This window comes from Penaeus chinensis, chromosome 24 (genome assembly GCF_019202785.1).
Source record: "Penaeus chinensis breed Huanghai No. 1 chromosome 24, ASM1920278v2, whole genome shotgun sequence".
Taxonomy (NCBI): Eukaryota; Metazoa; Arthropoda; class Malacostraca; order Decapoda; family Penaeidae; genus Penaeus; species Penaeus chinensis.
Window position 1 is genome coordinate 9,409,447 of NC_061842.1, and position 12,500 is coordinate 9,421,946.

Below are 12,500 nucleotides of genomic sequence, written 5' to 3' on the forward strand. Positions count from 1 at the left end.
TTATTATTCTCCTCAGCATTGTTATCTAGCATATATTTTGGACAGTTTTTTGAAGATATAAAAAATAGAATATTCACATTGCAAGTTTGCAATATTCATACTGACTGTGCTTCATGTTATTGAGCCATATGTATAAATACTACATTACTTTGAACATATGGACCCTAGTGATTGTTAACATGAGTGAACTACAATAGTTATGCTATTCATAAAAAAGTGGTGCCAGTACTTCAGATAAAAAGGAAGGCATCATATCAAATAGAAAATATGTTGATTGTAACTTTAAAGCACTCTAAAATTTCATTGTTAGTTGATGTCCTGAATGCCATGTTTTTTGGCAGTAGAGATGAGAATATGTAGGAGAGATCTACATTTTGCTAATTCTATCAAGAATGAGCATGGTACGTTTTTTTTCTCAATCTTTTTATGGGATTCATGGTTAACCAATTACAAAATTAATGTGCATTTACTCATTTGATTTGACAGTTGTAAGATATTATGAAATATTATTTTTTCAAGTGAAGAGTAAAAGCATGATACAAATGGCTAGTGTTCATAATGAATCTGAGTCATAAAGTTTTTAAAAGTCCTTGGGAATGGAATAAGGAATATAACTAAGTTCCACTGTGTACCTTTAGGCTTTGGGGATACCACAGTTATTATGGGAAATTTTAAATATTCACTTTTGATATTCAATTTTTATCAGCTTTTTCAATAGATTGGTACCTTTTATATCACTGTTACAATTTATTATATCATGTATATTTATGTTTTCCATGTTATGTTTTAAAATATTTTGATCATACACTTTTAATTTTCAGTTTTCCATACTAGAAAAATAGACATACTACTGTAAGAGAATAATATAACAATGTTTGTATTCACATTATTCTTTTGCATCACAGTATTTGTAACATTCTTTTAATGTTTTGGTGTATCATAAAGTAGTAACCTTCTTGATATAAATACTTGATGTACTGGACTATGTCTTATTCATTTTTATTAATTATTTATGTTCAGAATGCATTTGACTACATGTTCCACATATTCCTCAATATTATTTTTGATGATAGGGAAAGCTTACAGATATATGTCATGAAATGGTGGATAGAGGCATTCAAGACTAACTCAGTGCATGTGGAAGTCAATCTGCAAGAATTAATTTCATAATTATATAATTTATTCTCTCTCTATCTCTCTCTCTCTATCTCTATCTCTATCTCTATCTCTATCTCTATCTCTATCTCTCTCTCTCTCTCTCTCTCTCTCTCTCTATCTCTATCTCTATCTCTATCTCTATCTCTCTCTCTCTCTCTCTATCTCTATCTCTATCTCTATCTCTATCTCTATCTCTATCTCTATCTCTCTCTCTCTCTCTCTCTCTCTCTCTCTCTCTCTCTCTCTCTCTCTCTCTCTCTCTCTCTCTCTGCTCTCCTGCTCTCCTTCTCTCCTTTTGTCCCTCTGTCTCTTCTCTTCCCTTCCCTTCCCTTCCCTTCCCTTCCCTTCCCTTCTCTTCTCTTCTCTTCTCTTCTCTTCTCTTCTCTTCTCTTCTCTTCTCTTCTCTTCTCTTCTCTTCTCTCCTCTCCTCTCCTCTCCTCTCCTCTCCTCTCCTCTCCTCTCCTCTCCTCTCCTCTCCTCTTCTCTTCTCTTCTCTTCTCTTCTCTCTCCTCTCCTCTCCTCTCCTCTCCTCTCCTCTCCTCTCCTCTCCTCTCCTCTCCTCTCCTCTCCTCTCCTCTCCTCTCCTCTCCTCTCCTCTCCTCTCCTCTCCTCTTCTCTCCTCTTCTCTCCTCTCCTCTCCTCTTCTCTCTTCTTCTCTCTTCTTCTCTCCTCTCCTCTCCTCTCTTTTTCTTCTCTCCTCTCCTCTCCTCTCCTCTCCTCTCCTCTCCTCTCCTCTCCTCTCCTCTCCTCTCCTCTCCTCTCCTCTCCTCTCCTCTCCTCTCCTCTCCTCTCCTCTCCTCTCCTCTCCTCTCCTCTCCTCTCCCTCCCCCTCTTTCTCCATCTCTCTCTTCTCAACCTTAAACATGATCAGTTTCTTCTCATTCTGCATGTTCGTCCTTTGATCAAGAGAAACGAATAGGTAATAAGTACAACATGTATTCCATCCATAATTTTTTATGCTGTGTGTGATATATTGAAATAAAATATAACACTTGAAGCTTGTTTTCGTACCTTGAATTATAACATTGGATGTAATCATATTGGGGTGGTTCTTAAACATCTGATTGGCTTTTTGACTAAAACCTATCAGGGAATTAATATGGACAAAAAAAATATTCATCTCCATAACTAGAATTAAATTAGAAAGTTTTTATTATGTATTTTAACAATGTATTTTAAAAACAAGGTCACTTAGACAATATAGAAAATGGGAAGTCATTGGTTGTTCTGTTTTCCTTGGCTCCGTTTAACAAAGCGAATCAGACATGATAATGCACGAAAATACTCCGTGTCCAGTTTTAATGAAATGGGTTTATGTAGGAGTATTGCGCATATACCCCCCTTCTTTCTCTTACTTTGACCAAGGAAATAGCAGTAATGGAAGTTAATATTTAATGCGATTATGAGCAAGAACAGAGAGTTTTCTTTTCTTATGTAAAGGTTAAGAAATGAACAAATGAATATTGCAAATACTTAAGGTTATACAAGCGGGTTATTGCATATAATGTTTTGGTTTGAAAGTCATTAAGCTGCTTCGTTCTTGATATAATGTCTAGTAAATAAATGCCAACCATCACTTAATTGGCAGTCATCTCTTTGAATTGATCGAATGGTAGAACTACTTTCTATTTTCATCTACTGTGGGTAAATTTTATTTTAAAATCTAAATACTATATAGAAACCATACTTACAAATAAATAGATACACCATAAACAAGATAGGGCATAAAAAAACTAATGGAAAAATGATTAATGGTACCAATACAAAAATATAAAGATGCTTGCCCCTTGTCCGTTATTTGTTTACATCTTTCCCGTTGAGGACGAAACGACCCGCGAGCTTTGGAATACGTCGGTTCCGTTTCTTGTGTTAGTTTGTCTCTTACTCTCTAGTCTTGATGATTTTACCTTACGTCTTATATACAAAAAATACTTATTTGATTATTTTGCATGTAGAGAAATAGAACGAGTCCTTTTTTTCAGACTTACATCTCATCTGGGCGAGCGAGACGAGGGGTTCCGAGCGCTCCAGATGCAAATTATCTTCCTGCTCTCTTACTGTAGCTTAAAATTTCCGGATTTCAGTCGTGGTTGAAGTTTCACGTGCTCTATATATAGCTCATAGCTCAGTCTGTATCACTTCTCATCATCTTTGACTGCGTTAGTAGGATATGACTTGTTAAACTAGCTACGGATTATAAGTATGTAGGAAATGAAAATCAAAGAGCTTTGTGTTTTAATTATCAAAAATTGGATTTTGTATAGTTGATGAAAAACGAATGTAAGCCCAAAAGTTATTATAAGGACAAATAAAACATCATTAGATATAACAAAAGGTAAATGTATGACATCTGTAGTGGTTTTCAGATCATCACTTTTCTCCACTTAAAACTTACTATGATTTGGGATGGAAAGTCAAGTCTTAAGTGACTACCACAGCCTCTGCATCTTGTGTACACAGCAAAGCATAAAACACTTTCCACACGTCCTGCCATGCATTCCGTTGGAAAATACAGAATACTTTTGTGTGCTACAAAGAAGATGCTCCAACAGAATGGTCTGTAGCACTATGGTGATGCTCAAATGTAAACATTGAACCACACAGGCTTTTGGTGTTTTAAATTTTGTGTTTAAACACATTTACAATGGCTTTCATTTATGCTAGTATTTATAACAGCCATCTTTTTATCCTTACATATCATATTTTCCATTAGTAGTCCAGCAGCTAGGCTTACAAGTTAGGATTCATGTTATGTTTCTCCATATTAAACATCCTTTGCTTATCTGCATATGTAGTCAAGTACCTGTTGAGAAGTACCCTCTAGGTTTCATTTGATATTAAAAGTTCATAAAGCAGAATCCATACCAGAAAAATATTCCTTGGCAATCTACATTAGCTGTGTTTGTAAACAATGTATGCATCATCTGCTAGGCGCACCACCTCTCAGGACCAGGGAAGTTGACATGCTGTCTTGCTAGAAAGTAGGTTATGGAAAAGTGTTGGCTTTTGCTGGAGTATCAGGGCTTGTCTACAATATCAGTTTCAGAGTGTACTGATGTACAGACTAAATACAAGGGTGACCACCAATATAGGTCTGCTATACCCCATACATGCATAATCACACAAATAATATATAGAATACATAAAGAAAGGGTTATTATTGATGCTGTCATAAACATTGCTTGTATAACTGTGTAAGTTAATATACTGGTTGCATGCACACATAGCAGTCTATGGTTGTTACTTAAATAATGAACCAAGGTAGTACAGTATTTATTATAATGTCATCCATAAAGCAAGAACACAAAAATGCACAGGCATGTGTCACTCTTATCTGTCTGTATGTTATGAGTGCCATGCCCAATAGACCACACACTGACCAGTGGCAATGATGAAACCAATCCCATTTTAACACCCTGCATGCTGAATGATGGTTAACGTCATATTCTGTAGCACTGTTCTGGAGTGTGCCCAATTGCTATACTGGGAGCCATACTGTGCAAAGGAACCCTTAAGGTTTGGGGAAATGTAACAGCAAATTGTAATTTGTTGCAGTTTATTATTGGCAATGAATTTTTAGAATATACAGTAATAAGAAAAAACAAAACAGGTGTATTTGAAATTGCATACATCCATATCCACACCTGTATTCACATCCATATCCACTCTCACACCTTTATCAACACTCATATCCTCACCTATATCTATACAAACATATATGCCCATATCTACGCTACACATGTCCATACATGCTCGCTCGCTCACTCACTTAAACACACACACACACACACACACACACACACACACACACACACACACACACACACACACACACACACACACACACACACACACACACACACACACACACATGCCCTTTCCTAAATGCCCACTTAGTCTAATCACCCTCCAAGAGCTTTGTGCACTTGTGGAGAGTAATTCCTGTCACCCTGACCCTCAGCCAAAATTCTCATGATTGTATATTCCCATCATCTCCCCCCTCAGCCATTTTTTTTTCATGGGAACATATGCACATCATCTTTTCAAGACATAATGCTCATGTCACCCAGGTCCAGGGGATTAAGTATGCTGTCATTGGTGACATTCTCCAATAAAGGGTGCATTATTTCCAGGTTTTAAAAGACGGGGTTGTGGAGAAGAAACTTGTTTTCTTCACCATGGAGGCAGAAAAAGAGAACATACAATCAGGTTTCAAACCTTTAAGGAGGTTAACATCGTAAGTTGAAGGAATTTGTTTTTCTTAGTTGATAATAAAAAAAAATGATTGATAGGAAGAACTTTGCTTTTTATGTAACATCAGATCAGTGTAAAACTTTTCATAATTATATGTTCTTTCTATTGCATATCAGCCAAAATGAAAAAAGAATGTCAGTAACTGATAGTACTTTGTATTGTGTACTTTTCAGACTCCGAAGGCATAGGCCTGAGAATGACATGAACGTTGAAGATTTTATGAGATGGGTGGTAAGTAAAGGTTTAGATTGTATAAGAAAACTGCTTTTGTGAAAATGAGTTTTTTGTGTTGTAATTTCATGATAGTTTTAATTACTGTTGTAATTAATTAGTTGATTTTAGTGTGTGTTCCAATTTGTTGTCCCGGTACTTCTTAGTTATTTTATTGTATATTTGACAGCATAATAATGCATTATACATGTACTGCAGGTATTTAGAACATTCTATTTTTCAGGAGAACCAAAGTCCTGGATTCCAACAACCCTTGTTAAAACAAAATAGAAGCATTGAGAAAACTGTAAAAAGGAGAGAGTTACAACCTACAAATGTGCAGGAGGTAAATTCTGTACAAAATGAGGAACAGAGAGAGACTGGTCAGGAAGTCTATGGAAATTACCAGCCAAGAATGCCAATGACCAATTTGGCACGACGCAGATCAGTACAGGCAGACATTCCCCATGGGTCAAAATCAGTGAGTGGTGGTGATTCATTACTGATTGATGGCAAGGATGAGCAAAGTTTTCACAATGCATTCAGAAGGCGAAGATCAGTACAAGCAGACATCTCCCATGAGGCAAATTCAGTGAGAGGTGGTGAGCCAATACTGAAAGATGGCAAGGATGAACAAAACTTTCACAATCCATTCAGAAGGCTTGGTCACAGAAGAAGGTCTAGCCTGTTAAGCACCCATGAAGATGAAGGTTTGGAAAACAATGCTTTTGCACCAAGTACAGCAGCTTTGACCTGTTCTTTCCAACCAAGTTTAAGGAGGAGATCCAAGCAATTAATGCAAAATATTGAAGAGTTACCGCAGAAGCAAGAGGAATTTTCATCTCTACAGGCAGATATAGAAACTAAAGATTTTTATAACAGGAGAAGGTCAGCAAGACTCATGCAGTTGGATAATATTTCAGAAAAACGTGAACCTTCGTCATATTTAGATTTTGACAAAAATCACACAGAAAGGGAATTCAAAGAAAAGCCTGGGATACTGGAAGAGAAAGAGAGTTTTAACAGACTTGCCACTTCCCAGTTCAGCAAGAATATGAAATTGATTACAAGTAACTCAAAACCTGTGCCATCTCCACATATGGCTTCCACCAATACAGAAAGGGCATCAAAGGGAACGTTTCTCTCTGGAGGTAATTTATATTATTGTTATTTTTATTTTTCATCAGATTACTTTAACTACAAAAATAGTTTACACTGTGAAGTTATACTGTGAGTTCCACAGGATGCAATTATGTATATTTTTTTTTAAAGTGAAATGGAGCAATACTTATAAGTTTCTTTTATATGCTTTAAACTTCTATTCTGATGAAGACTTAAAAGGAAAGAATTATAATCTTCAATTTGATTCTTGGCTTCATAAATGAAGGGTTCACAAATATTTACTTATTCTAATGCTTGTAGTCCAACTTTCCAGGAAAAAAAGATGCTTTTGAGAAAGTGCGTCACTTGATAGAAAAAGCACGGGAGCAGAGGAAAATCGCTCTCCTTAAATCCAACTCCAAAGCTACGCCGAGGATGAGACCGACTCCTTTAAGGTTGAACCAGGCTTCTACTCAAAGGAGAGGTATTATACTGAATCATAACATGGATTTTTTGTGTCATGCTCTGACAAATGGTAATCAGTAATTTTACCATAGAACTTAGAAAAGTCAGTCAGTCTGTCCTAGAATATGTATCTTCAGTAAATGCTGCTATTGGAGTTAGATACATATTTTTGATGTGAAGCTGTCTTGACCAACTTGTTTATATGGCAATAGTCAAAGCGCCATTTATTGCACTGTGAAAGGTCGTTCTCATATAGACATCAATTTTGATATCATTGCAGGTCACCTTATGTCCTCAAAAAGAAAACCGGAAGGGATAACCCAAAGTTCTGGAAACCAAGTTGAGGAAAGAGAGAATAACTCGCAGTTATCCAAGGTATGTATAAATGATACTGTTTCTCAGGCAAGGAAGCTGTAGTCCAGAAGCTTCATTTGGTTGATTTCAGAATTTTCCAACTGCATTTATTTAAAGTCATGCCTTTCATTTCTTTCTTATGTATCTTGTTTCTTTTTTCTTTTTTCATACTAAATTAAGACCCATCTTAAAGAGTAGCATGCTTTTAAGAAAATCTAATATTTATCATGGAACTCCGGAAAATAGACAGAACACAAAAGAACAATCATCAGTGGGTCAGGAGCCATCAGACTGAAATGTTATTTTTGTTTTCACATCATCTGTTCATGGAAAGCTTTTACTTTTTCTGATGCTACCACTAGAAAAAGTGAATTAAGTCACCAAGATTTAGGTCATAGACCAGCACCCATTTGTGTTTTTGAAGTGACTTTAATCACTAAGACTTGGCCAAAATGCATTACATAGAGTTGTGGTGAATGTCTTTTTTATGATTATGAAGTTTACTAGATTTTGTTAATGTAGTATTGCACCCAACTGTCATTTTTACTTATCAGTGCTTAATATCTGTTATTTATCCATATTTATCATCCTCTCAATGTCATGAAAGAGAGGATGATAATTGTCAGTACCTTTTTTCTTTTAGTCATATGAACCATCAATCATATTTAGAATTCTTTGTGGTCCTTAATTAACATTTTTCCTTTTTAATTGCAGGAATGCTGTCGCACACTACAGTTTGAGAGTGGAGATGAAGGTGATGGTTCAGATAATACCGAACCTCTGGATATGATGGATATAACCAACATGATTGTAAGTTGTTTATATTTGAGATATAATGTTACTGTCTTTTATGCTATATAAACCACACAATATATGTACTTGTATCATATATGTATGTGTGTATGCTGTGTGTGTTGCATGTGTGCAAGTACACAAATGTGTGTATTGTTTAAGGTACTGATTTATCTGTGTACATGCAAAAGAGATTAATGAAGTGACTTTGTGCATAGTTGTTAACAGAGTTGAAATAGGGTTATAGTAATATACCAGTATTTATTTATTTACTTTTATTTATTTTTATTTTATTTATTTATTTATTTATTTATTTATTTATTTTTTTTAAGAAAATAACTAAATTTATATATATATATTTTTTTTTTCAGTCAGGGTCATCAATCCTTCAGAGCACAGAGGAACAAGTGAAACAAAACAAACCACCTGCTATCAAGAAAAATCTTATGCAGATTTCCACCAAAGGCCTTAAGAGGCAAAATCAAGTTACAAAACAAAAGAGGATTAACCAGGACAAAATAGGTTTGAACGAGGAAACCTCAGAAGCTCAGGATGAGTTCAAGTGTGCAGGAGATTTTGAAAACGAGTGGTCACAGGATGAAGATAAACTGGTTTTGCAGAAAAATGTGAAACATGATGCAGTCAGCAAGAGAATTGATGATGATACTGTGAACAAAGGGATAGACAGAAATGATATTTGTGATATACCAGAAAAACAGTCATCTATTGTGAAAGTCAAAGAGGAGAAACCAGTTACTAAAGTAGCCAAATTAAAAACACCTACCTATAAAATAGCACCAAAGAGCTCCAGGGCAGTTAATCCAGCTGGTGTTAGACCAGTTATTGGTAGACCTGTGCAGAGAAATCAGGCACTGAGGGATACAAAGACCAAAGTTCAAGGTCGTACCCCAAACATCCGTAGACGGTCTACTAAAGATTTAAAAGTCTCTGTACAGACTTCATCAGGGCCGAGTTCTCATACTGTTGAGGTACAAACAAGCCCTGCAGTAGTGAAAAGTGATGCTTCAACGAACACACAAATAAAATATACATATGGAAGATCCCTTGACCCTAAATTGATGAGTGAGCTTGAGACACTCAGCAAGGAGCAAGATGAGATTGCAAAGGAAGCACTGCTAATCAGAGAAAGAACTACAATGAGACAGAAGAGAATGAGGGAAGATGGTATTGTAAGTATATGTTTTCTATACTTATTTGCATTTGAGAGATTTAATTTATTTTGAATTTGACCCCCCCCCCCCCCCCCACACACACACACACACACACACACACACACAAAAAAAAAACCTGTGCCTGTTGTTGTCGTAGGGGTTATAGGAGATGGGGACAGAAGCCAAGTGTTCAGGATTTCCCTTATCTTGGACCTGTGCCTTCAGCTCAGTCAAATTTGCATAGTCTTCATCTCTCCCTTTCCTTTTCCTTCTCCTCTGCAATCCCTTCTTTTGTCCACTTTGTCCACTGAAAGGCTGGCTTTGTGTCAGTCCTGAATGACCTCGGTGAGCCATAGGCATGGTAGTCCCTTGTTAATCGTCTAACCTTTACACTTCATGGGGACCCTGATGGGCAAGCTGTTTCTCTTCCCCACATATTTCAGGCCAGTATGCAGATTTTGTAACCTTATTAGGGGAATTGAGACTTGTCCCTTTATCAGCTAGCCTATCTGAAGTGGTTTCCCTACCCCTGACTCTTCTTTGAGTCAGGCATCAGGACCACTGCCTTGATGCTTACTGTTAACATGATCCAATCCAAATCATCTACCCAGGCCATTACTCAACCTACAGAATATATTCCTTCCTCTTTCCCAACATCCTTGACTCCATTGCTGCCTCCTGTACAATCTTAATTTTCTATCCCCTCCTCCCTTATTACTATTCTTCATCCTTATATTCCTCTTCACAGTACTACCTCATTCCACACCACTCCTTCTTCCTCCTGTTCTTGTCCTTCTATTACTTCCAACCTGTACAAACCTTTTGAGTATACTTTTTAGCCCAGCCAAGTGGGATTGATTTTTTTTTGTGATTCCCCCCTATAGCCCTTTACTCTGACAGTATCCTCCTCCTCCATCAATGTGTCTAAAAACAAGTAGGCAAAGTTTCCTTCCCCAGCTGTTCTGATCATTCACACCATGTAACAGTTACACAGGAGCCCAAAGCTTGTGCATTTTATATACCCTGACTAAACTTGCTGACAAACCTATTCCTGCCCAGCTTCACTCCTCCCTTAATAATAGTACCAGAACCGTTTCCATCTGTATATGACAAGAGTTGGTCAGACTGTCAAGCACTGTCATTCCACAGCCCGCTGCCCTCTATGTGCCAACCTGGTCATGACTGTTCAAACTGCTCTGCACAATGACATGTGTAGTGGCTCCCTTAATGTACTTTGCCCTATGTACAGTTTTGAGCCTAAAGAGTCTCAGATTCAAACTTGCAGGAAGCATGGTATCAAGGTTTTTCTCTCACTACCTTTTCCAGCGCTGTCCTTCACTTCACTCCGCTCCCTTTTTCCCAAGATGTTCCTGCATCTCACCCCATCCTCTCCTCCATCTGTACCATAACCCCCTTATTACCCCATTATTCCTTCAGCTCCCTCCTGGATGCGCATGTGACTCCCTTTTGTCACGAGTGACATTCCCTGGATCCCTCCTGTCCCGATGTTCTTCCTGATACTTCACCTCCTTCCCCTGTTCCCTTGTCTCATTCCCAGAGTTATCTCCTACTTCTCCCATATCTACCCTTATTACTTTATAATGGTTCTTTTGCAGTGTTCCTCATGCAATGTCCATCTTCCAGTCTCATACATTCTGTTGTCATATCACCAATTTACTGCAGACTGTATCTCTGCTTTTGTTCATTTGTTCTCTCTTCCCCATGCCCCAGCCTGATGGACATCCTTACAGCATCCTCCACTTTTTCCTTTGACAACTTGGTCGCCTTCCTCAGATGGATAGATACCCCCCATTTCTCCCACTACCCTTTTTACTACCCTGTCATCCAATAGTGCTCTAGAGCCTTTGATACCTAACACATTTTGTTTTAATCATTAACATATTTTTTACCCCTTTTTAACACAATTCTTTACCATAGTGCTATGTGACTTGATGTTTAGCACATTTATTTGTTTTAACTATTAACCATTTAATCTCATTTAATTGTTATTGGATCCTCTGTGAAAGAAATAATTAGAAAAAGTTTCTCATGCTTATACATGCCTATATTTTTTAAACATCTTACTCATCCCTCATTGGATTTTTACTTCTAGCTGGATAGTTTTGCTGCCACAATATCTCCTCTCAAAAGGTTAAAGGCTATGATGCAAGAGAAAAAAACAGTTGTTCATTCTACAAAGAAGGAATATGACTCCTCAGAAATGGTAAGTGATTTATGTATTTATTTATTGAATTTATTTATTTTATGCATTTTTATATAATTTTCATGGTTTTAATAGTCTTAATCCAAAAGCTCAATGCAACAGTTGAAAACATTTAAAAAAGGATTTTGAAAGAAAGGGAATTGATTTTGTCAAGTTCATGTCTAACCTATTCCTTCATTTCCCATTCATACATTATCTGTGAGACCATCATAGAAAAAGTTAGAATATTTATTACCTAACAGTATTGTTCTAAAACAGGGCTCCCAGTCACAAATCAACAAGAGTGTCCAATTCAGTGAAACTTCAATATTTTATGAAGCACCAGAGATAGATGAACAGCATGAAGAATATGAGACACCAGACACAAGCATTCAAATGTGTAACAGCTTAAATGCCAGTCTGTCACATTGGAATTCCTTGAAAGGTAGCAACAGGTAAGTGAGGGATACATTAACCAAAATTATGAGTGGAGGAAGTGGATTGAGTTTTAGCTGAGTCTGTTAATCATTTTTCTGTTCAAAGCATCAGTAAGTAAATATGTACAATTCCCCTCCTCCTGTATATGAGTGCTAATGCCTTAGATATTGAAATGACTGAGAATTTTTAATATACTATTGTTTATGGCTGGCAACATTACAATTCACTACAAATGATTCACATTTTTTATTTTATTTTTTTTTTTTTTCTTAGATTTATGTAAGTAGTGTCTTCCAATAATTGCTTTAAACTTAAAAACTCCAGTAACAGAATTGTGTTAGATCTATTGAAAT

At 36.7% G+C, this 12,500-nt stretch overlaps 2 protein-coding genes across 4 annotated transcripts in view; both read left to right on the forward strand.

Moving 5' to 3' along the window:
- Positions 1–259, forward strand: part of LOC125038221 — a 22,863-nt gene extending 22,604 nt beyond the window's left edge. The window contains exon 10 of the mRNA XM_047631641.1: positions 1–259. This exon is cut by the window's left edge and continues 1,110 nt beyond it. The gene's annotated coding sequence lies outside the window, so the exon portion shown is untranslated.
- Positions 260–2,954: 2,695 nt separating this feature from the next.
- Positions 2,955–12,500, forward strand: part of LOC125038237 — a 10,650-nt gene continuing 1,104 nt past the window's right edge. The window contains exons 1-11 of one of the 3 annotated variants that reach the window (XM_047631663.1): positions 2,977–3,026; positions 3,141–3,317; positions 5,292–5,395; positions 5,586–5,643; positions 5,867–6,773; positions 7,058–7,207; positions 7,469–7,563; positions 8,257–8,352; positions 8,706–9,524; positions 11,620–11,730; positions 11,989–12,164. In XM_047631663.1, coding sequence (XP_047487619.1) covers positions 5,337–5,395; positions 5,586–5,643; positions 5,867–6,773; positions 7,058–7,207; positions 7,469–7,563; positions 8,257–8,352; positions 8,706–9,524; positions 11,620–11,730; positions 11,989–12,164 — 2,471 coding nt within the window. In that variant the 5' untranslated portion in view covers positions 2,977–3,026; positions 3,141–3,317; positions 5,292–5,336. Of the gene's footprint in view, positions 3,027–3,140; positions 5,396–5,585; positions 5,644–5,866; positions 6,774–7,057; positions 7,208–7,468; positions 7,564–8,256; positions 8,353–8,705; positions 9,525–11,619; positions 11,731–11,988; positions 12,165–12,500 lie in introns of all 3 variants that reach the window. The other 2 variants (XM_047631661.1, XM_047631662.1) reach the window with 2 other exon arrangements.